Source organism: Labrus bergylta, chromosome 12 (genome assembly GCF_963930695.1).
Source record: "Labrus bergylta chromosome 12, fLabBer1.1, whole genome shotgun sequence".
Classification (NCBI taxonomy): domain Eukaryota; kingdom Metazoa; phylum Chordata; class Actinopteri; order Labriformes; family Labridae; genus Labrus; species Labrus bergylta.
The window spans coordinates 18013415-18038508 of NC_089206.1; the positions used below are offsets into that span (position 1 = coordinate 18013415).

Genomic DNA, 25094 nt, shown 5'->3' on the forward strand with positions numbered 1-25094 from the left:
GTATATATATATATATATATATTTTTTTTTTTTTTTTTTCAGACTTAGTTTTGCAAAATGTTAGTTTCCCTGTCACAACACAAACACTTGCATTGACCTTCAACATAAGGTGTATGCTCTGTGAACCCAGCTTTTAAACAAGAGAAGAAAGACATCTTCATTCACACTGTTTTGTGTTGTTTTCCCTTTCCACCACAATCTAAGTATCAGTTGTTTCAGAGAGAAGGCTTTAGTTTAGGTGTCACAGAGGTTACCCACCATACACTCGGTATGCTGCTCTTTCCAGAAACAGCATCAGTGTTGAAGTGCTCTGTTATCTGCAGTCTGTCCTTGCAGCAGAGACTAGGGATTATTAGAATTGAAGTCACAAGGCCGGAGCGCCGCGGCAACAACTTAGGTCGTTTGTCAACGCTGAGCGCTGGCTCGACTTGGTGCTGTTGATACGTCTTAACCCCCACAAGGGTCATTTCACTTGAGAGCTGAACATTATGTCCTCTCCTCAGGGGACTGCTCTTTATTGGGTTTATTGAATTATGTGGCATAATGTTGATCTCCACAGAGTTACTTGGTACTTTGTAGGCAGAACTGTGTTCATGATTTTATTAGTGAGTTCAAATACCGACCTACTCTAACTCTGTCTCTCTATTATCATAAATAAATGAGTTTGATTGGCTTTAGCATAATTGTAATGTAGGTATTCATTTAGTAACATTGTGTCTTTATTCCTGCACAGACTCTGGCCGGGAGCTGGTTATCACAGACCCTGTGGTCAGGAGTAGAGAACTCTTCATTTCCGACTATGTGGATACTTATCATGCTGCTGCTCTCAGGTAAACAAACACGAACTCACATTTATCTGCAAGCAGACCTGCTGACAAACTGGGACTTTTACTATAGATTGAAGCTGCAATTTCTTTCAAGCAGCCACGTCTTAGATTTTATACACATCTACCACTATTGTAAAATACTTGTGGCTGTGATCCAGATACAAGTGACAACAAAAAGACACTTCACTTTAATATTAGTATGTATCATGGAATTAAAGCAGACTGACATTTGTCAAATACATGTTAGCGTTCTACATAAAATACCAAAAAAAAAGTACTGGTAAGTGGCTTGTAGAAAAGTCCCCTTACCTCACAATGACAGAAAAGTATCGACATTTTAGACTCTTTTTTTTCTGCAGAGTTGCATCACTGCGATCACTCTTCATTACTTGTGTGTTTCTAACTAGTTGTCTATGAACCAACTCTAAAGAAATCACACATTTATTCAGTTTTATTTATTAAACATTTTTGTACAGATTAACCGGTAATGTGTGTTGCTGCTGTAACAGCTGCAGTAGAAATAGATTAGATGTGTAAAGATACAAATCTACAAGTTAAACATGTCTCATGCTGTCTTCTTTGAAAACACAAACTGAATTGGCCGTGTGTCGACTCCCCTGTACACACATCTGTCACAACATCAGCCTCTGGAGTAATTACGAGGCCACTCACGCTTTCTGTGCTTCGTGTCACGAGGAGTTCTACGGGCGTAATCACTTTCTTGGTGTGAAATCAGATATTATGAGTTCGTTCTGTGTTTCCTGTGTCTGACTCTTCCTCCAGTTCTGTCTGACCACCCCTCCCACCTTTCCCACTCCCCCTTTTCTTTAAACAAAACCATCTGTGAGCAGCAGAGCGGCGGGAAGCCAAAGCCACGTCTCTCAGAAACCACTGATTTCAGGGCAAATTAGCAGCACAGAGCACCCTTTGATTTGACTTATTCTCCAGGCTTAAGATAAACGGGAGAGAATTCCAGCGGGATGCTGTAATGCCGCTGCTCTCCGAAAACAGCCCTCCTCATCGCTCTTTAATCTTTTCAGGAGGAGGAAGATACAGTTCCTCTGCATGGCAGCTTAGCTCCAAACGCCTGTGATGTCCATTATTTTGATAGAGCCAGACACCAGGATGCTAGAAACAGGAAATGATATCAAGATGTGGTCAGAGACGCGGCCCTCTCGGCTCACTGGGGGGGTGATGTATGGGTAGGGAAACACACAGGTTGAATTCCTCCTCTAGATCTCTATACATCTGTCTCCTACACTTTAGGTTATGGCATCGCTGACATGTTCAGCTGGTGTTTACAGGTTTCAGCAGCTAGAGCCTGATGTCTGTCGCAAAGTCAGCAGGCGCCGACAGGCACAAGATACCTGCAGCTGAATTTGTCACCTCCGACAGACAAGCACCCCGAGAGTGTCTAATTAGGCCGTTGTCTGCTCCTGCTAGGGCATCACTTTGTCATGTACTTGTTGTGGTCTAACAAAGCCTGTCTTCTCTCTCACAGGGGGAAATGCAACATTTCCCATTTCTCCGACATTTTTGCTGCCAGGGAGTTCAAAGCCCGCATCGACTCCTTTTTCTATATCCTTGGATATAACCCCGAGACCAGGTGAGGAGCTTTCTGTCCACTCAATTCCACTGGTTCTGTACCCTTTATAATCCTGCCAAGGGTCAGAAATGCTTGGTCCAGTCAACACAAAACTGACACACTTTTTAATGAAATGTTAGTGCAATTAGAATTTAATCAATAAAGTTTTGTAGAGAAAATGTCAGAAATTACTTGCATAGTACTTTAAACCCAAAGTGGTGTTTTTTTTCCTAACCAAATGTCTAAAACACACACACAAACACACACTATGCAACATAATCACAAGAGAAAGAAAAACATGAATTGAGAGGGTACGACTTGGCATTATTCATTATTATCCTATTTTTATTTAAATAATGACCCAAGGGGAGCAGTTGGTTTCCCATGTATGGAGGCTATAGTCCTCTAAGCAAGCGGCCCGGGTTCAAGTCCGACTTGAGGCTCCATTCCCATGTCATTCTCCACTCTGTCCCGATTTCCTTCTCTACCTAGCATCCTATCTGAATGAAACCAACTAAAAAAAAAAAAAAAGAATAACAATTGTATTCCCAACATTAGCTTAACAAAATATAATGGGCATAATTACAAAATTGACTGTATATTTGAGTCATCAGTTAATGCAGTAATACTTTCAGCTACAGATTAAAGCGATGGGTATTTCAATTCAATCACAGTAAAACATTATATCCAGAATAGCAGTGTAGGTAGAATCATGAAGACAAAATTAGCTTTTTTGTCCCAACACTTACCCAAAAGCCCAACAGGCAAAATCACACTTTCACCCAGTTAAGACAACTAAATATTGAGGGAAACATTTTGTCTATTTTTTTTGTTCCTGTTTTACCTGTGATAAGCGAACATTATTTATATTCATGCATTTCATAGTTTTTTTTCTCAGTTTTTTCTGGCTTAGGTTTCACAGTGTTGTGTCTAATGATGCTTTCTACTGGTAACTGCTGTCAGTGTGAGCAGTGCACAGAGAATGTGGTGTAATTATTGTGAATGAGCCTGAAACATCCCCCATTGAATTATGATTTTTTTTTGGATTCTGATGATGTGTGTAAATTACAAGTTTGGATGAGTGATTTTTTTAAAGTTAAAATAAGAGCACTGTGGAAAATCAACATGAAACTTATGGATGTGGTTTATGGATAAACTTTTTTAACAGTAGATATTCAACATGAAGTAACGCTTGGGTTGTTACTAATGATGTGAAAGAGAGAATGCTTTAGTGATGTGTGCGATTGATTGATCTGGATAAAGACATGCTGTACCTCTAATCCACTGTAATTTAAAAAGCTTCAGTGAAAGGATACATAGTCAAAGGCTGCATGCAGTTCTACTCTGTATCAGCTCTCATGCACTCCATCCAGTAATATAACATGGTTGCTTATAACTGCTGTATTAACATGTATTTGAGTTTGTGTTTTACTACAGTAGACTTATCAAGACAAAAGTTTGGTTTCAACTAATCTGAACATTTAAACATTCATCTTTAGTTTGTACTGTGTTATATACTGTTGTGTAGTTAATGCTTTACAGTTGTCCCACACTTTGACTCAAATGGAAACTGAAGCTTGAAGGATTTGTTGGTTCGTTTATTGCATATGATCATCTTAGTTGCACAATTAAATTGGGAGACCCTCCGTGTTATTATCTTCTGTTGATGTCTTGGGCTTTTCACGTGTTGCACTGGCAGCTGTCCTTGTTATTGGCACCTAGTGTTGTTGGTAGGGAACCTCCTCCTTAACGGCCCTGTTCAGTCTCTCCCCCTCCCTCCCTCCCTCCCTCCCTTCCTCCTCTTTGGTATTCTGAGCGGGGTGTCTGCAGCCTTGCAATTTCGCTGCTGTTTATTATGGCGCAGACATACGAGAAGAGATGAATTCCGTATCCTGCAAGCGTGTCTGTGTGCCCCTGTGTGTGCGCTTCTGTGAGGTCGCAGCACATGCTCAGTAGTGTCCACAGAGCAGACGCTGCTACGTGCAGTCTGAGGTCACAGCACAAGCTCAGTGAACACCTCTCCGGAGCGAATGCGTGCTTCTCCATTTTGAGCACCTAGAAATAGGTGGGAGAGGGGAGTTATTTCCTACGAGCATTACACACACAGTGTCAGCACCCTAACATAAGGGTTCGATGTCAGAAATGGACGATTTGTTCAGTCCCCGGAGGTAGGTCTGCGATCATTTATTGTCGTGCCTTCTCTTGCCGATATCGCGCTCGGCTCGGCTCGTTTTATTCTCAAGGGTCGCTTTCCAGCTGTCTGACAGAACTGTGTGATGTTTGCAATCTGTCCGCGTAGCTGTCATTAATGTGTACTGGCTGCATTTTTTTTTTTGTCAGAGAGCAAGAAAGCGAGTGTGCACATTTGTGTCGGGAGCTGCAGGAGAGAACATGCATGCTTTCCCTGCAGAGCACACACCGTTACGCGTTTGCGCCTCTGTAGTGTAAATACCGTTTTCATACACGTTTATTATCATGTTATTCTATGCAGTCATGTCGGATACAAACTGCGATGTAGCCGCGAGCATTAAGCTGACTTTTGTGTGCTTAAAAGACCTGAAGAGACTGCCCTGGCTCCATTTTGCAGCTCCTGTTTACAATCGGGATGACATGGCGTATGGAGCGCACACAAAAGCAATACCGGCTCTGCGACCGGTTATGATGTGCACACGCTGCTCGTGACGGCACCTAGCCTACATACCACGCAGTGGGGTTTGTTTTTGCTGTGCTGCAATTATGTCAGTGTGCCACAGACTCGCGCCGTGATTGGCTGAAATTGATGGAGGGGCGGGCTTATCCTTGATTGCCCATACACAAAGTTGACCAGGCTGTCACGTTGTTGTCTGGGTTTAATGAGTAAGCCTGTAATTATTTGACAAGATTGTGTGCTAATTCTGAGTTAGATCTGAACTTGTTTTGTGAAACAACTGGGCATGGCTTACATTGTTTAATGTTCTCAGCAACAGGCTTTGTCCAGCTTATTATTACAAGTTATCAGAATTAATACTGATCACTTTGATGCTTCTAGTATGTTTTCTTATCTTAACTTGACACTTTTTTCTACTGAATTGTGAAAAAAGGTATAAACATGTATAATTTACTGGTTTTTAAGTAATACTACAAACTTGACCACATGCTTCTAAGTACTGTGCTTGTTCTGTATGCTCATGTATACCTGCCGTCTTAATCTAGAATTTATTGCTGCAGTACTTCTGTATTCTTCCTCCTCTCTCAGGACCAGAGCAGCAACCCATCTGAAAGTCTGCTCTCAAGATTTGCCTGAGCAAAACATGGCTGTCTTTAGACACCACTGCTATACGGGTGCGCTGGTGCTCATTTGTCATCCTTACAGCCTCCTGCCAAAACCACAGCAGACCTGGACGGCTGCACATTGTCAGGAACACGTTAGTGCAACTTTCGCAGCAGCCATTCAGCATTTAAGATCGTATACACCGCTCATATTCACTAACCTTTAGACAAACAACTTTGCAAAAACAGCTTATATTGAAGGTTTAGGCATTATGAAATCATTATGAAATCTTAAAATAAAATGATAACTAATTAGAAACCATCATTATTAATATTAATCATCACTATTTATCTTGTTTTCACCAAGCGCTGACATTTCTTCTATAGTTTTGTCATATCTGCTGAGGATGTTTGCAACCAAATGAAACAAAGTGTTTCTACATGTTTTGGAGTAGCAGCACTCATGGCAGGTCTGGGGTCATTTTCTGCAGCTGAAATTCAGTTTTGGCCGGTGCTGATATCGGCCTGTGCCAGCACCTCTGTCAGCCATAGTTCAGAGCATCCTGGATTACTTTGTGCTGTCTGAGAGGAGGGTTTTTTTATTTTGAGAATGGGAGAGAGGGTTTAATATGTACCCGTCAGAGTGGTTTTGTGGTTGGAGGAGCTGTAAAGAGACCAGAGGACTGCAGCCTCTCAGGTTACCTCCAGGTCTGCGTGATGGAGTGCGAGCTTCTCCGGGTGCAAATCACGCTGACAGATTCTGGGCCGCCCTGCGCTCGGCTCTATAAAAAATCAGCGCTGTTACCTAGGCAACGAAGGGAAAGGCTTTTCAAAAGGAACATCTTGTCATTTTCTTTAATCCGCTGCAGCTGGAGATTCGGAACACTATTATTAAATTGCAGTTGCTATGACTACCCACATTTGCACCGGCAGCCGTTTCAGAGGCACTCACCCTGCACATCCAGAGCCCCCCCCTTCTCTTTTAGAGGATTCTGTTTTATTGCTTCATCCACAACATCAGCCCTGCAAATGTGCTCTGCCGTGCAGGAGCAGTCAACAAAGAATCTTCTTTCATTTTGCTTTGACAAAAATAAAAACACTTAAGTATTTGTAACATGTGACTTTCTTTGTAGAGTCACTTTCTTGTCTCTTTGTAGTTGATCATGCTCAGGACACAGTTTGTTAGTTTTCTGACAATTTCTTTCTTTTCTGCTTCAAAGCTACATTAGATTGTGTTACTCAATTGTAACGTTGTAGTTTTTAGACTTACTTAGCAACAGACACACAAGCATCAGATTTCTTTCAGCTAGCGTTGAAATGCCAGTAAATATTTTGTTTCAATCTTCTCTCTTTGTCTCTTCTCAGGCGATTAAACAGCACACAAGGGGAAATCCGAGTGGGACCTAGTCACCAAGTAAGTCATTGTATGAAACACATATCACCCAGCAGGCGACTTGCGAGATTTTGTTCATGTTGGAGAAGGTTTAAAAACGAAAAACAAAAGAAAAAAAATATGTTTTATATTACCTTAGAGGAGGCTTGATTTATTATATCACTCGTCTTTTCAGATAATAAAATCCAGATGTGTCAGTATTATAATATCTTGCTTTACCGCAATCCTCCCGCAAGAGAGTCGCTAATAACAAGCTAGTAATTTATTTTCAGCCATGCATTTCTCTGACAGATTGATTTTAAATTGCGGGTTGTTCAAGACTTTTTAAATAAAAAGAAAACTGCTGTAGTTTTATCAGTATTCTAGCACTTATTTTGTAATTTGTAATAGTATTTTGTGTTTAGAAGTTTGCATTGAGTTTGCATCCGTTACTGTAGTGGTTAGTCCTGCCTCATTGTGAAACTTTGCTGGAGCTTTTTGTAATAACTGTGTACACTTACTCTTAAGTTTCTTGAGCTTTAAATTTATCCAACCAAATTTTGGAGTATCTGAACATGCCACACACTAAACCTTGTACATCTGAAGTACTGAACGGAGAGAAAATCATTTAAGTATTACAGGGCAGTGTTGTGTTAAGATATAGAATCGTTGTGACTGTAACCTGTCCCCCATTCCCCTCTGCCACCACCCGGGATAGTCGATGACAGCGGGCTGATGGCTCATATTTTCTTTTAGCTTGTATGCTATTTGTAGTCTGACACCATCTGTCTCTCTCCTTTTCCCTTCCACCTAATTAGGCCAAGCTCCCAGAGCTGCAGCCTTTCCCCTCTCCTGGTGGCCAGGCCGTTACCGAGAATGAGGAGCTGGTCTGGATGCCAGGGGTCAACGACTGTGATCTTCTCATGTACCTCAGAGCCGCAAGGTGAGACTTGAGTTGAAGGAGTTCAGAGCAGTCGTGGCTCCAAGTTTAACCAAACAAGTTCAAGGACAAGTATTACTGATGAGGTTAAAGGTAGATACAAAAAAATACATGTAAGACTTACATCTACAGGACAGCTACAACTTAACGTTAACCTGTTTCTGTACCTAAGGTTATTTTGTAATCCTCAAAGTAGTTTAAATTTAAATGCTGCCTAATATTGTTGTACTTCATCAGATGTGGTGTCATAGGATTACCCCAGAACAAAGCTCCTCTGTCATTACATCTATTTACTTTCATATTGATTCCACGTCAACTGCTTATTATACGTGTCTGTGATCTCACATTGTCTTATGGCGTTGCTGAAGCACGACATGTAAACCAACAGGGGGAGCTATTTATAAACACACACTCAGACTTGCAAACAGGCACAGCGCTGTTCTCCATCGCTGACTCAGCCGAGTCTGTCTCGTCCCTGTAACGCCTCTGTTACTGACTAATGGTGGCACAGAGATGGGATCAGTATGTTCCCCCACTACACCTCAGTGATATTCATATTTTTTTCATATTAAGGTGAAATGTAAAAAAATGCAACTTGAACTGGCAGTCTGAATGAGACTAGTGAAAGAGATGTGTTTACAGGTTAACTGTGTTATGTCTGTTTACTGTACTTTATTGGAGTCAGGGGACTCTGTAATTAATCACAACCTGTCGCTGTGACACAGTTTTTCCATCAAAGTCTATATTTAGCCATTACATTTGTTTTCAGGCCTACCAGTGTTTCATTCATGTTTATACTTCTACACTGTTAATTCCAAACTACTGATCAGAGAAAACATTGGAAGAACTTTTCTTTCACAGAACATGAAACATATTTTTAATCACATTATTGGAACACAGCGTTGTAAAAAAATGACTAATATATCTATTACATCTAAACTGAATGAGAAATCCCCAGTACCGTGGAGCTGAGGGTGATGTTAGATTATTTTAACAAAACAATTATCCCTAAACTGCAATCATCCAATGTACTTTTACCTTAAAAATCTGTATATTTATCATTTAGAAGATTACAATTATTCAACTTAAAAACAACTTGTAGTATAGCCTGAATGTCATAATATCTAACCTTGTTTTGTTTTTTGATAAATTACCAGTAGAATCTCAATACCATGTTCATGAAGGACACTTTTTTTTTGGCTGCTCTCCCTGAGTCTGTTCTATTTGATTCTTTTTCTAAGGTTGCCCCTTTATGCCAGGAGTCATGTTTTATTGCAAACAATAGTTTTAACATGTGTACATGGAATAAGACGTCTGTGAAATTCAACAACCAATTTAAGTAAATATAGGGGGGAAAACATGTACTAAACTGTAAGACAAGATTTAAAAAAAACATTGAAAGTGGAATAGGTTAATTATCAATGTAGCAGCTCTTTAACAGGATGTGTCTGTTTGAGTGTTAACTTTATACACGCTGTATCCACAGGAGCATGGCTGCATTTGCAGGGATGTGTGACGGAGGCTCAACAGAAGACGGGTGTCTAGCAGCCTCTAGAGATGACACTACATTAAACGCACTTAACACTGTGAGTAATCATGCAACAAGTCTGGAAAATCAAGCATGCCAGTTTTCACTTTTTTTTTTTTAATGGATTGCTGGAGTTTCACTGTATTGTGTAAGCTATAATGCAGCTCTACTTTGATGGGCAATGATAAAGCCCCTGAGCCAGCAGAGCAGCCCCCTGTGGTAAACCCAGCATCAGAGGCTTACAACACATTAGGTGTAATGAGAGATTTGTCTGTCACAATGGTAATGAATACTGAGGAATCAAGCACAAGAAAGAGATTAGAATCATCATAAACAGGGCATTTATATTCTGACTCTATAAAGTGGAAAATTAACATAGCGGGCAGGTCATTGTCTCTCGACCTTCATCTACATTTGCAATTCCAATGAGCGATGCTTGTTTATCCTGAGCCGAGGAGCTCCAGCGCTGCCTGATTCCCCAGTTTGAATGTGACACGGAGCCTTAAGCCGCACAGCAATTGCCTTGTCAACGTGTTGTTTATTTCCATGTGGGTTGATAGATCTTTTAGCGCAGAGATTCATCTGATGCTCTTAGATCTGAAGTAACAGCTTCAGTCTTCCTGGTTCTCTTTGATTATTAAAGAAATCAGCTGAATAAAATGAGTCAAAACAGCTCAAAATGTACAGAAAGTTGTAGAGAATGCTCATGTATTTGTCATTGTCCTCAGCTTCACGAGAGCAGCTATGATGCAGGAAAAGCTCTCCAGCGTCTGGTGAAGAAGCCTGTCCCCAAACTGATAGAGAAGTGCTGGTCTGAAGATGAAGTGGTAAGACAATAGTGCCTTTTAACTTTAAAATGTATAAACACAGATATTGTGCTTGAAAAATAAGGATTTCAAAGGTTCAGGTCTTAATTTGGCATAAACAGCAAATTAATTTCCTGTTATTTGAAGGTACTCTATTTTCTTTGATGGGTCTTTGTGTTTCTGGTATTAGTCGCTGCTTTCTGTCAGAGCCTGCTTTGTGTCTTTAGAGGGAGCTATTGAGAGATTTAAAACAAGGCCGTTGGCTCAGTCTCAGTAGACATCAGTAAAAGAAAAAAAATCACCAGTTTCCAGCTCCTCCAAGGCCCAAGAGCAGCTGCATCCTGTTTATCAGCCACAGAATAAATCTTCAGCATGGAAGTCTGGAAAGGGGAAACGATGGAGGGCTCGTAATGTTAGCCTCCATTTGAATTTAGATGTGAATTTCTATGCAGCTGTTGAAGGGCTGGAAGGAGAAAATGGCAGCCCTTCTCCCCCAATCAAACACCCCATCATGAGCAGTGGAGGAGGAAAATGAGAGTGCTGGATAGCACCATGTCAGAGCGAGTGAGAGCTGCAGCTTCTGCTTTGATGCTTTATGACACGCTGAGCTTGATGTTTGGATATGTTCTGCCTTGTATGACTGTAGATATTAGACAAACACAAGCCTCCACCTCTAGATTTCTTCTGTTAGTTTCTCCTCCTCCTGGGTGAATCATTCTTTTCCCACTTTGATTTTGTTTTGCTAATTCTAAAGCTCCTGGCAGCCTTTTGTCCAGCTTTGAATCCGGCAGATCAAATCCAGTATGAGCGAAGCGAATGATTTATTTTGGAATTGAACAAGATTGGCTGTGCATGTTTGTATAAAACCAGAGCCTGCGACAGGACCACAGTGAAACACTGCACACAAGTCTGCCTTCCTTTTGTGGACCAACTATGAGTTTGCCTTCATGCATGTTTGCTGTGGCGTTTAAATTATCACAATCAGAGCAGGGGGGAGGTGTGCGGACTGGAGGCTTTATTGGTGCGTGTCATAGGAGCACTATGTGCTGTTTGTACTAGAAGTAATTAATCCCTTCAGTAATTCATATTTTTCTTTTTTTAATCACAGAAAAAAGTATCATAGTGTTCTTTATCGCTGCAGTAAAGATGGACATAATCAGAGTATTTTTTTAAATCAGTGGCACATACTGAGAGAAGGAGAAGCACAGCCTGTCCTCTAAAAAATCTGCTTATGATACCAGAACCAAAGAATCACCCATACTGGACTTTAAGTCCAATTCAGATACCAACATTTGTATTTTATGGGATCACTGTTTCTAAATTACCTCTTAATAAGTTTTGCATTCCTGCACAGCCACTTGTTGTTACTCATATCTGCAATAATCCAATACTGGCTGGTTTGAAGTGGTCTTAGACAAGCTCTCTGCATGATTTCATTAATAAATACAAAACTTCATAAACATCATGACAGGGACGATAAATCCAAAATTCCTCTGTTATATCGCCTCAGATTAAGACTCAACACATGTTGATTAAAAACACTGTAGATGAATTTTCTTCTTTTTTTTTTTTTTAATAATGGATCTACTTCAGAGTTAACATGCTTTGATAGTGACTGATGTAATTTGATCCTTTGAACTGAACTGAATTTAGTTTATGCTCTCCCATGCATCAAAGTCTCTCCATCCACACAGCAGTTTCATCATGTTCAGACAGCTTTATGTAAGAGAAGTGGAGGAGTCCTGAACACACTGTTTTGTTCAGTATCGAGTGTGTTTTGTGTCCGCTGGTCGAGATGTTCAGGGGGCAGTTTGTCCTCCACCTGCCCAACAGAAACACTTTCTACCCATCTCTGGCCGACCAAGGACACATATCCCAGTGATGTGATCGCCAGTTGTACCTTTTCAGCCCCGCAGCCTTAAGGGACAGGTGTAAATGTAGCTCCAACCTTGATGCACTCCAAGAAATCAGCCCCTGCTGCTCTTTATTTATTTATCAGCCTGTTCCTTCTCATCTTGCTCCACCATGCCATCCCCTCCAGTCGAAGCTTCATTATTCCTGCCTGCTCTCTTTTTTTCAACCCCACCCCTGCATTTTTTCAGAGACGTGAATAAAAGTGACAGTGGGTGGGGGGGGGGGGGCTGCTGGAGTGACAGAATCAGCCTGTCTGAATGGTCACTTGTCACCCTCCCCTTCCCCCTCTGACTTCTCTTGCAGCCCCCATACCAACCCAGCTCTCTCTTCTCTGTACCTGCAGCTGCTGCCACATAGCACATCATCCTGTCTCAGCTTTCTAATTCTAGAAAAATGTTTATAATTTCTCCGTTCACACATCACACTGAAGGATAACACGACCGCCACCGTCATCATTTGTAGGCTGTTTCTTTTACTTAGAGGAGGAAGTGCAACTGATGCACAGCAGTGTTGTTATTATTGTTGTTGTTGTTGTTTACTAAAGTAGGCAGTTGAGATTTGGAAAATAAAGAAGAATTTGAATCACTAACAAAATGTTTTAGTGGGTGGGTGAAACTTTTTGGACAAACAGACATAGAATAGCCCTCTTTGTTTTTCTTCTGCAGTCAAACTGAAAAAGACAATCCCTCTACACGGCTGCTTCATGTGTTTCATCAGCAGCCAGATCAATGCTCCCTGCCTGCACACAACTCTCCTCACATCCTTTTGATTGTTCAATAGTCTCATTAGAAAAACAGAAACACTCTTTTTTGAGTGGAACCAGGAACAAAAGGCAATTCAGTTAAAGAGAACACAGGTTCTCTCTTTCTGTCGGCGTGAAATGTTTCTCAACTGATCTGGTATTATTAAACTAAAACATCAATGATGTTACAGCACAGACCGGCTCTCCTATTTAAAGAAACACTTGAACATGACACTACATTCCGCTGACAATATGTGATCTCCAACAGTGGAAACAAAACTGCTTTTACAATCTGAATCAGAGTCTTTTGTTATGTTGTGATTAAATGAATAATGGTTCTTTGGAGACTGAATCTCTGGCTGTAGCTGTCCACTGCTGATGATAAAAATATGAGCCCTCTTTTTTTTTCTTTATGGAAAAAAGTTTTGCATCCATGTCAAATTTTGTTGATTTAATATTTATTTTGTGTTCAATTATGAGTTGGACTGACAGCATTGGAACTAATAGAACACACTGAACTCAGCAGTATAAGAACATTGAGGTTCAAGCCTTTCATAAAACATGAAACATAAGATGTGTTGTTCTAACAATATACAAATGTCATGACAGACCTCATCATTCATGATTTTTTTCCAAAATCTTTTTGAATAATAGAAATCAAAAGATTTCACCTTAAAGACTACATATTATCGACATTCTTATTGTTTTTACTGAATTATTTTAAATCTGATTAATAATAAAGACATCTTCTGCTTCATGTTTATTCTTCATCTTAAAGTCACATCCTGCCTGGGGAGCATTGATGTTACTAAAGCAAACATACACAATAGTTTGCCTTCATCAGTCTCAGGAGGTTTCATAGAATTGATTTTATTTTCTACAGTTATTGATTTAGACACACCAGGTCTCAATAAAACGCTTAATGTCAGTGTTTCAGTATATCATATAAGGGATTCTTTTACACCTGCAGACTTCTTCCATTTTTAGGCTCGACTGAATAAAAGTGTCTCTTTAAACAAAGCTCCTTTCATTCCTGATGTGAATAAGTGTTGCTAATAATGTATTGGCCAACAGGAGGTGCTATATAAACAATCAGAAGCAGCTGTGCTGTGTGTCACTGTGTCAGAAACACAGAGGCTGATCTATGACTGCTGCGGGGCGGCAGGTCTATTCCTCGGCCATCTGCACTGTGCCGCGTCTTATCTCCGGCTATGTCTTCAGCTGATGGATGACTGGAGCAGGCACTGACAGCCCTGAGCAGAGAGGGGGGGGATGAGGGAGAGATGAGAGTAGCGGCCCCACCAGCAGTTGAACACACACCTACAGACCTGAGACACAACATGCCGCCGTGCATCTGCTGCTGGAGGCTGCACATTATTTTTAAGTCAGACAAGCTTTACATTTGCCGCCCTCGTCTGCAGAGGGAGCTCTGTTTGCTTCACCAAAGGTTTAGTGTCAACAGTACAATTTATTACCTCCATGGTACAGTGCCAGCAATGCTTTTTAGGGTTGTTTAGTAACTAAAGAGCTGGCAGGATGGGTGTGTGCTGGAATTTCCTGTCACCTTTTGTGTCAGTCCAAGCTAAAGGAAACAGAGGATTTTACTTAGCCTGCTAAAAGTTGGCAGAATATCTGTTCATGTCTTTTGCTTCTTTGCAGTTTTTTTGAGCATAGATGTTTTTTAAGTAGCGCTCCAATCACAGCATAAAACTTCTGTAAGGCCTACGTACATTTTAGCATATCTGAACACAGATTTCTGATGTCAGCGTGAAGAGGATGTGGGAAGTCGGGTGCCTGTCATTGCGCTCTTCCCCTCTCTTCTTTTCTCATGTTGTGATTTCCTCTCTGCGCTTCATGGCTAACCGTATTATTGGCTGATATTTCACAACAGACAGCAGTGTTGTTAGCCTTTGGTTTTGGCTGTCCGGCTGACTGTCCTCTGCCCCTTTGGGTTTGTACACAGTGAGCTTTGAAAGGTCAACTTTTAACAGCCAGTCAAGTATAATGACTCCATATTGAGTGAGAGTGGCTTTGTTTGCTGTTGGCCGGTCTTGCGTCAGTGTTTTCATGGGATGACATTTAGCAGAAATGATGTGTGAGTCCATGCTCTGTTTGTCATCATGATACCATCTTTGTGCATATGTCTGCACCATCTTAACCCGTTTAACAACTCCCAACAATCAACTCTCAAGCAGGAAGTGCGCACACACAACAATAGCCTCTGAATAGTTTTTGCTTGTTCTCCTCCTCTCTTTATATGTCTCCTCTGCAACCTCACAATAGCTCTCTGTTAACCTCCGAGGGGAAACTTGGGGCGGGTTTAAAAGCGCCAGCTCTCTGGAACACACTCAGAGAGAGAAGCCTGTTGTTTCTGCACAGCAAATGGCTATTTGGTAGCACTTCCACCCAGCTTGTTTCCCCCCTCCTCCTTTTGCTCGCTTGCTCGCTCGGGCTCTCTCAGCCCCTCCTCGGCCGCTGTGTCGCCTAGCAACGCGGGGCTAGAGCAATAGGAGCAGGGGAAGAGCGATTCAGGGAGCAGATTGGCGGATGATTTATTAGCTGGGCTGGAGCGCAGTGAGCCCAGGCAGCTGAAATGGAGCCTTAAACTGGAGCCGACGTGAAGAGAGGGAGGGAGGGAGGAGGAGGGAGCCAGCCAGAGAAAGAAAACGGAACGGAGGGGGTTCAAGAGAGAAAGAGCGTGCAGCACAGCTCTATGGAGACGTACAGACAGACTGTGTAAATAGTACAGTAGGGGAACATAATTATGGTGACATAATTAAGACAGACGCACAGGATGCATGGGCAGGTTGAATTATTGACTTGTCCTCTAATCACTGTGAGGAAAAGAAAATATCATCGTCACTCTTCTCCTTTAAAGATTCACAACTCGTCAGCAAAATCACCCTCTGTCTGTTTGTTTGTTTTTGAAGAGTTTTCTTAACTTATTATCATTCTATGTGTCAATTCCCCTGCAGCCTTGTGACCTGTGTTTCAGGAAATGGGAATGCGGTGTAAAGGCACTTTATCTCCAAGACATGATCAGCTGTGACTTTAGTCATACAGTATTTGTTAAATTTGCCCATAATTGATGGCTTGATTTTTCCCACAAACATTATTAGGAGAACACCCCCGATGAGTATTTTGTCATCGCCTGTCAAACATATCATGAAATGTTGAGTCTCTGCGCTGGCATTCCTCTGGTTTCTTGTCGCTCTGTGGACGTTTGACTGACAGTCCAAATGGTAATATCCTCTTAACCTCTCCAGTGGTTGGAGACAAGTGTCGGATGTGGGGGAACGTCTTGTGATGGAGACGGCTCCATCTACTGGCTAATCAGCCGCTACACCTTCAGTGTGATTAATACAAATGAACTGCTGTCTCATGTCACAGTCGGGACGGGATATAGTGTTGGGCTGTCAGCTTGTTTACAGTCAGCTTTTGATCCGGCTTCATGTGTTGATTATTTAGTCTGGTTTATCTTAGACTTGTACTTTTTAATTTTCTTCCTCACAATTGCACAATTAAACTCTTCAACTTGAAACTATGGAGTTTGTCTGAATAATAGAGATAAACAGTCACTCAGGTCTTTTTTTTCCTTTCCTGTAATTTTCTCTCTTTCGAGATGGTTTTGTTTTGCAGCTGGCTGCTCCGCTTCAGTAAGTTTTGTCTTTGTTCCCCACTAAAGCTGGGTATGTAAACAATCTGTGGTTACATAATGTTCTGTACATGGGCTGGAAAATGAACCCCTGACACTCGGGAGTGACTCCATGTCTGGCTTTCCTTTTCACTTGTCTCCTTCCATGTCCAAGACCTTTCTTCACACAAATGGTATCAGCCTGCCTCCCTGAGTTTGTGCCTCTGAGTGTGTGCTGGACCAAATCTTTAAGTACATTTTAAGGACTGCTTTAGTTCCTGTATCAATGAAATCATGAGATTTCTTGTGGTTTTTGTGAAAAACAGTGCCCTGTTTTTGTCCTGTGTGGGAGGAAAGACATGAATCCTGCTCATGCAGCATTATAGGACTGAGATCAGGCTGAAATGAGCGCTGTGCCCCGACACTAGCGGGAGGCTCAGGACTCCACTCCGGGTTTTCCAAGCTGCCGCAAACCAGAGGCTCTCTTGCAGAAAGATCACATGTAAAGCCTTCCCCTTTGTAGTGGAAGAGCAGAGAGTGACAAGCTATTTCGTGCTTGTAAAAAAAACGAGGGGAAAAAGCAGTGTAGCGTCCGAGTCGTGGTGGATTTGTCTTCTAATTTCTCCTTAACCTGTGGCTGGATGTAGAGATTTTAAGGACTTTTCCCCCCTTTTCTCTGGAGTTACTTTGGGGGAAACGCTTGGCTGAGATCACTGAGGAACGGGGCTCGCCTCTGGAACAAGAAAGTAAATCTGTTGGTTGTCTGCTCCGCTGGTTATGAATGTTTTCAGCCTCCGCTTTTCACGGCTCGGGGGTCTGTGGCTCTTAAAGGAGAAGAAATAAATTCAGGTTGTTCAGCTTTTCGATATTTATTTGTTTCTGTTGTTGATTTTGTGCTCTCAGACGTGAGGTGGTGTGCCCACAGTTAGTTTTCATGTCAGATTAAATGAAATGTTTTGAAGTAGCATTTTCTGTTTTGGTTCAATTCCACTCCATACGCTTATGTGAGGGTATATTTGTCATCAAATTTACAATTTGACATTTTGGATACTTTGAAAATTCATGAAGCGTCCAGACAAAAATAGAAACTGTCAACCATACGCAGGGAGGCAATTTCATTCTCTTCAACTCTGAAGTTTAGCTTATTACTTCAAACTTTTCTAATGTGTGATCACAACTTGTTCTTAAGGTTTACTTTTGTGTATATTTAAAAAGTATTTTTTCCAAACTGTATTTATTCAGAAGATTAAAATACTATTTTAATCTCAGCGTCTCCCTCTGCTTTACTTCATTTCCTCTCTTGTTTCACCCTGAGACGGCTGTTTTCTCCTGAGTTTAAACAACTACAGAGGTTTCTAGATACTCATCAAACCTCTTCAACCACAGACTAGTGAAAGGAAAACAGTGTTTCTTTTTTGTTGTCGTGGTGTTAGCCTGTTACTTTATGCGGTCGCTGTAAAGCTGACTACACAGATAGTAACTGCTCTTTTTTTCTCTCTCTCTCTCTCTCTCTCTCTCTCTCTCTCTCTCTCTCTCTCTCTCTCTCCCCCCATCTCTCTCTCTCCCTTTTTTCTACTGTAAAAAATTGCAGAAGCGCTTCATTAAAGGGTTGAGACAGTTCGGCAAAAACTTCTTCAGGATCCGGAAAGAGCTGCTGCCCAACAAAGAAACGGTAAGAGGATTTGTTTCTTGAACTTTTTTCTCTGTGTGTGTTTGTGTGTGTGTGTCATTTGTTCACGGATCTGCAACATATAAAACGAGCTACATGTGGTTAGCTTGTAACTAAAGGAAGCTTGAGCAGTAAAACGTTTTTAGTGTGTTGTTATAGCATGGTACTTTCTAAACCGAGGGCCTTATTGATATGTTTACTGCTGCCTGACAACAGCTGTGCTGCAGTATTGTCAGACTGTTACAAGGCTTCAAAACATTCTACCTGAGAGAAGAAAAGACTCAACATACTTCACAGACAGATATTGAAACATTACAAGTGACATTCTGAACATTAATTAGCAGCCTCTCACTTACTAGTAAACATGTCTAGATGTGAAGTGAGCCAACGTGTTCATATCACAACTCCGGTCTGACGATTGTTTATATGTTTACAGCCGCACTGGAGATTTTTCTTTTCACAATTTTACCAAGTTAATCAATAAATTATAGTTTAATGTTCTCAAAGAGGATTATAAAGCGAGTTAAGATTGGAGCCTTAAATCTTTTAATAGTTTTTCTCTTAAGGACACAGAATGATGTTCAGTGTCTTGCTGGTTATTTAAAGTGGAATCATAAAGACAAATGAGACACTGAGATTGCAGAGCACATTTTTTAAAAATAAATGAAGGGGGCAAATTACATCTTTTTTTGATATATGAATAAGAGATTTTTATACATAAATACATTTAGTATTTTTTATTTACCAGTAAGTTTTTCTTTCTTCACTGCTAGCTGGAATATGTTGCCTGCTAACAATAACGGTGCTAACAAACCTCTAACAGCATCAGAAAATATTTTTCAGTTGGACTTCTTAGCTGTCCGGTTTAAAAAACGTCTTGTAGTTAACTTGAGTGAAAGTAGGATCCAGGTTTGTACTTTGAACTTGGCTGAAGTGAACTCAACTCTGTTAATATTTGCAAGACAGATTATTGTGCCTTTAACTTGATCAGGATTACATTTTACTATGAGCTGGGTTTTTTTGCATTGGACTTGTGTGTTTTAAAGTCGCTGCTGAAGTTGCTGGTACTTGTGTTGTGTACAGGTTCCTCTTGTCAGATTTTTCCTTCATGATATGTGATTGTTATTTTGCACACATGTCGGCACTTAACAGTTGTGTGTGTGTGACCTGTAATGTTTGATGATTACAGGCCTAACAATGATTATCATCAGTTAACCTTATTAAGATGTGATCACTGAACATAAACCAGGATATCCACTTTGTGTTAAACCTCCTGAGGTGTTTTAACGCAGTCTTTTTCTTATATCTCTGCACAAGAAGTACTTGATTTAAATTGACTATAATTGTCAGTAAAAGAGAGCATGTTTAACTTGTACACTTTAACTCAAAGTCCTCCTCACCTTGGCTTTAGCTGTGAGATAATTCTTCTATATGGGTTAAAATATCTGAAGCAGAGCAGACCTCTCTCTCTCTGTGAGGCTGCTTCTTCTGGAAGTTTGCCCGTGCAGCGCTGACGCAGACATCAAAGGAAAATCAAAGGTGTTTGTCAGGCATCTCACCACTTAATTTCCTTGTCTGCTCTGAGCTAAGGATATGTCAGCCGACTTCTTAAGCACCAACCCGATTAACACACATACACACACATCATGTCATATTTTTTTTAACTCAGGAACTCTTTAGTGTCGCCTCCTTTGTGCTTCATTTTTTATGCCTCCAAAACCAATTTGAACCTCTTGAATAAGAGATTAAAGAGTATGAATACCGTTTCCGCGCAGAGGTTTTCTTCAATAATTTTTACTGGTTTTGAAATATATACGAGTAGTCCAGTTGATTGGCTATAAAGGAGGTATTAATGTAATTCAACCTGGAGGGGGAGTCTGCTTGGCAGGAGAGGTAATAGACCTCCTTCAGGATCCAGGCCTGCCACCACCACAGAGCAGAGACGGATTAATATTTCCTCTGCAAATGGAAAATAAACTGCCCTTTAAACATATGAATAGAGGAGAAAATAACTGTGAGAGGAAGGGGAGTGTAGCATGCAAGCAAAGGAGACGGGGTAATAAGGTGCATTAGCTCAACATAGAGACTGAAAAGCTGGAGTTGTCGCACACATGAATTTGCTTTTTGTTTTAAGAGTGATCTGAGTGAGTGCCAGTAAATACCTCAAGGAGAAGTCCGTTTACTTTTTTACTTTCTGAAACATAAACACAGCAATATCTGGAAGTATTTGAGGTCTTGGAATAGGCAGTCCCTGGCCCATATTTGAGTATTCTTCGATACTTGTGAAAAAAAACAAGCATGCCGCAGAAATGAGTGTGTTCATGCCATGAGACACAGACTACTATCATTAAGTGCAGAGAGCAGAATATAAAGTCTTCAGGCTCACATCCAGAGGTCCAGTACAGTGTGTCTCCCCCCCCCTCGCTGTTCCTCCTGCTTGCCCCCATTAGCCACACTGAGCCTGAAGCGCTAGCATGGCTCAAAAAACAACCAGTGCCAAGGGTAAGCACCCAGCGCTGTGTAAACACACCAGGCCTGACTAGCACTCAGGAATGTTTTATATAATGTCACATAAAGGCCCAGAGGAGGAAGAGGGTGTGTCATCTGACCGTCTGCAGCTGGCTTTGCTGCCACCATTTCCTTCACTCCAGAGAGGACGTCATGGAATATGAGCTTCCAGTGTTTCAACAACTACATTTGCTGAATTGCAGATAATGAACAGATATTTTTTTTGATCAGAAAATTTGGATTAAGAGGTAATCAACAGACATTACTCTCTGAACTTATCAGTATCAGCTTCAGCTCTGTTTACCGTACAGCCATCAGAGAAATGGAGTTGTAAATGAGTCAAATTAGAAAGTTTGACCTAAATCCACGCACGGCTGAGCCTCAATCATTCCAGCATTGGAGAAAAGTGCAGCAGTGAACATGCACATAAAATGTTATTTAGTTATTAATGTGAAAATAAGAACTGGGGATTTATTTTTGGGCTTTTTATTTAGAGACAGGATAGTGGGCAGAGTCAGAAACCGGGGAGAGAGAGTGGGGCACGACATGCGGGAAAGGAGCCACAGGTTTGGATCCGAACCCGGGCCGTCCTCTCCGGGGACCACAGCCTCCGTACATGGGCCGCACACACTAACCATTAGGCCACTTGCGCCCCAAATAAGAACATCTTAGCATGAATAACCTTCTGCTGTTTCAGAGACACGACTGTTTTCAGTATTCATTCAGCGGTTTACTTTGACTGTTGCATCACTGAGTGAAAACTGTTAGAGAAGAATCAGCTGTGCCTTCTGTTTTCAGTTCAGCCTATGTCTTGCTATTCTATGTAAGAGATTAGGAACAGCATGAAAATACAAAAGACATTGATTTATTCTTGGCTTATATGTCAGGGGTTTATGTTTTATTGATCATAAAAATGTGTCACAAGAACACAGAGCAGCTATCATTGAACAAAGTCAATAAGGCACTCTGTAACAATTCATTAGCATAGAGAAAAAGCTTAGAGTATGTGTGTGTGTTTATCGAACAGTAGGCTTTATTTTTGCATCCTGTTTTTTATCCTCTCACGACTGCTTGCATTTTCTCCTTCTTGAAAAATGATACGTCATACTTTTATATAACCATGCATTAGATTTGGCATCAACATAGTTAACTAGTTTATAAAACATGAAGATAATTTAGAAATTGAACATTTCCAAACCGGTCTATGTCCATGGATTTATAAATGTTTGTAGTGATAAAGTGAGCTGTAATAGTTCTGTACGTTAGCTGTCCGCCCAACCCTACAGGTAGTTTAAAAAAAGGGAGTTGAACTGATCCATGGAGACATTTTATGCTACTGATTCCTGTTTGCCATAGATGTGGAAATGACAGAAAGGTGAAGAGTTATCTACAGTTTGTAGATGGCTTGTGTTGATGTCACAAGTCAATCAAGTGACTGCAAATGTTCCGAGCAAAGTGACCAAGTAGAAGGGATGATGAAATATAAAAAATTCTCAATATCTTATCTTGCAGTTGATGGAACAGTACAGGGAACAAAAGGCACTGTGACCTTAAAGCCTGTTGTAACTTTCAGGGCATATGGCAGACCTGAGCGGTATGTCCCATTTTGAAAATGCTGCCTTGTTTCTGTCAGGAGGTGATGAGCAGAGCTGTTCTTGCAGCACCTTGTTCTGTCTGAGAACAGAGTCCCCCCCCACTCCCCCCAAAGGCCTTGTCATTTACAGGGTGGCCGACAGCAGAACCGTGTTCTTGACACAACCTAACAGCAGATGTTTGCCCTGGTACAAAACGTCAAATTGAATTCATTGCTGCGTCCTCAGCTCAGCAGCCAGAACCTTGAGGATGACTGTGATTATAAATACTTTGGTTCAAACACTAATTAAAGCAGCTACAAACTATGGGGGCCTGGTCCATTTGGCAGCAGCTGTCAGTAGTGTGACAGAAAAGCATCCTTGTTTGCTTAATGATATAACTTGTTTAAGCAATGAAATCACTGCCGACTGATGGAAGCTCGACCAGCGTCTATTGATGTTCGTTCAGCAGACCACGGAGCAGCAGACTGTAGGAAAAAAAAAATCTTTTTTTTATTTATTTATATTTTTTTCAGCCTGATAGACGGTGCACAGAGAGCCAGAGCTCCCTGTGTAATTGAGTTCTTTGGTGGGCCTCATGTTGTGTTTTTTTTCTTGGGCGACTAGCTTATCAGCAGAACTCGCAGCAGAAAAAAAAACGGCACTGTTGCCATCCAATCTGCTTTCATAGGCGAAGCGCTTACAGCAGGAAAAACACGAGTGCTGATTCTTCAGCATGTGCATCCCTGACCTGTGAAAGCAGAGCTTATTCAGTCATTCTCCGGCAGAAAGGCTCAGCGCAGCAGGGAACGGCTGTCTATTTAACCGCCTTTCACTTTTCTCTGCTCCACCAGCCAAGGTCCTTTTACTATTCAGAGGCCGCTGTCTGCTGAGGGGCTCTGAAGCGTCACAGTGCCGGAGGTCTGACTGTTTTATATATAACACATACATGTGACAGAATACCTCAGAGTAGATATTACCCCTGATAGAAGTCAGACACTTCAAGGGGAATTGTGCAGCTTCCACTACAGTAAGATAAGATTAGAGTTTAATTACAGTTTTTTCATTAAAGAGAAAAATACCTAAATAATCACAATAAAAGTTAGAATTCTAAGAGTATTCAAAAATATTTTTTTAAATTAAAAATGTGCATTGTATGTGGGGCTTTGCTGTCATGCAGGGGATTCTTATATTAGCATTTGTTTTTTTACTTGTGTTTATCAGTTAAGAATAATTTAGTAAGTGTGAAACTATAACCTAGCATCATGCTAACTTGACAAGTTCATAGAGAAGGGAGAGTTCAAGAACATAATTCTTATCATGTATGTAGACTTTGAAAATAACAGATCATTTCACTGGGATGCTTTTCATGGATGCACTGCAGATGGTGTAAAATGATCCTGAAGGCATCACAAGTAGGTTTCTGACCTGCTTAACCACATAAACGTTGACAAAGCTCCCCCCCTACAGTTACAGTCAGCAGGAGGACGATAGAAAAGTCAAGCGGCGCTCACTGAAATGACACCCTGTACAACCTGTCACACATGATGAAGAACCTCAAGTCCGGGGTCGAGCACATACATAATTAAACTTGGTTTGATTTAGCTCCGAGAAATACATCCCCCCCCCTCCCTCCCTCTCCCCACTGAAATGAATCAGGAAGAAAACCTCCCTCCTTGGGCAGCAGTCTGTGGAGGAAGCAAGACGAGCGCAGGTTCATGCTGCACTAATGGATGTTTACACAACTCAACATCGGCCACCAGAACCCAGAAATCACATGCTCTCTGCACGCTCTGCTCTCACGGTGAAAACTGCCTCAAGTTTTGAGCAGAGATTTTTTTTTTATTTGCTGGGTTTTTGAGAGAGGGCTGTGGTCAGATTGAATGTTGATTGTCCATTGTTATCCTCTGCTGGCTCTTTATTCCTCCCTCTCTCAGCTCTCCTCCACTCTCGGCCCTCCCCCTCCTCGGCTCTCCCCTGTTCTCTCCTTCTTCCCCCTGCTCTTGCCAGTAACGGCCTTAACCGTTTGGCTTCATGTCAAAGCAGGGGCCTTTTGTGGCTCTGTCACAAATCTGCCAGGAAAAACAGAAACCATCTGTTCAGGCCTGGGCCTGAGAGGCGATGAGGGTGTAAATACATGAGTTTAGCCCTCACCCTCAGCCCTGCCCGCGCACACGGGACCACCGAGCCCAGCGGTGGATCCTGCACTCCCACTTAGCCTCGATATGAACTCCCTCCTGCATTTATACTGTAGTCCACTGTGGACTCACGGTTAACCTTATTTCGTCTTAATCTTTATAACAGGAACATAAGAACATAAGATGGATTAAGACAGAGTGACTGAATATGATCTTATGTTGTTTTGAAACACTTGATATGCTACTATCAACAGAATGTGCGTACATTTCTCTCCATCACCTGCGGGCTTTTAGAACATAAATAAACAAACCTGTCCTTTAAGAAAGTGCTTTTTATTTCAGTCATGATGTTAAGATACTGTTTATATACAATATTAAAGTCTAATTATGTGGCAGCTCAGGAATCTATTTCCTTCTGCGGTTACACTAAAGTGCAAAGTAAAAAAACAAAATGATGCTAATTGTATTTCGACCTATGTTTCTTCTTGAGTTTCAAACGTAAAAAGCTCCATACATGTATGTAAACAACCATTCCAAGTGGCACTAACAGGACTGGAGGCCCTGAGTGTCGTGATAGGAGGGTAAGCCTTTCCTTGTCGGATAATCCAGCA

At 41.3% G+C, this 25094-nt stretch overlaps 1 protein-coding gene across 6 annotated transcripts in view; it reads left to right on the forward strand.

Annotated features, from left to right (window-relative positions):
* The window catches only part of rerea (arginine-glutamic acid dipeptide (RE) repeats a), a 122355-nt gene that overhangs the window by 85455 nt on the left and 11806 nt on the right, over positions 1-25094 (forward strand). For 4 of the 6 annotated variants that reach the window (XM_020632345.3, XM_020632347.3, XM_065961017.1 and 1 more), the window contains 7 exons: positions 734-830; positions 2329-2433; positions 7027-7075; positions 7852-7976; positions 9460-9559; positions 10230-10328; positions 18189-18269. In XM_020632345.3, coding sequence (XP_020488001.1) covers positions 734-830; positions 2329-2433; positions 7027-7075; positions 7852-7976; positions 9460-9559; positions 10230-10328; positions 18189-18269 — 656 coding nt within the window. Of the gene's footprint in view, positions 1-733; positions 831-2328; positions 2434-4274; positions 4581-7026; positions 7076-7851; positions 7977-9459; positions 9560-10229; positions 10329-18188; positions 18270-25094 lie in introns of those variants that run through there. The other 2 variants (XM_020632354.3, XM_020632350.3) reach the window with 2 other exon arrangements.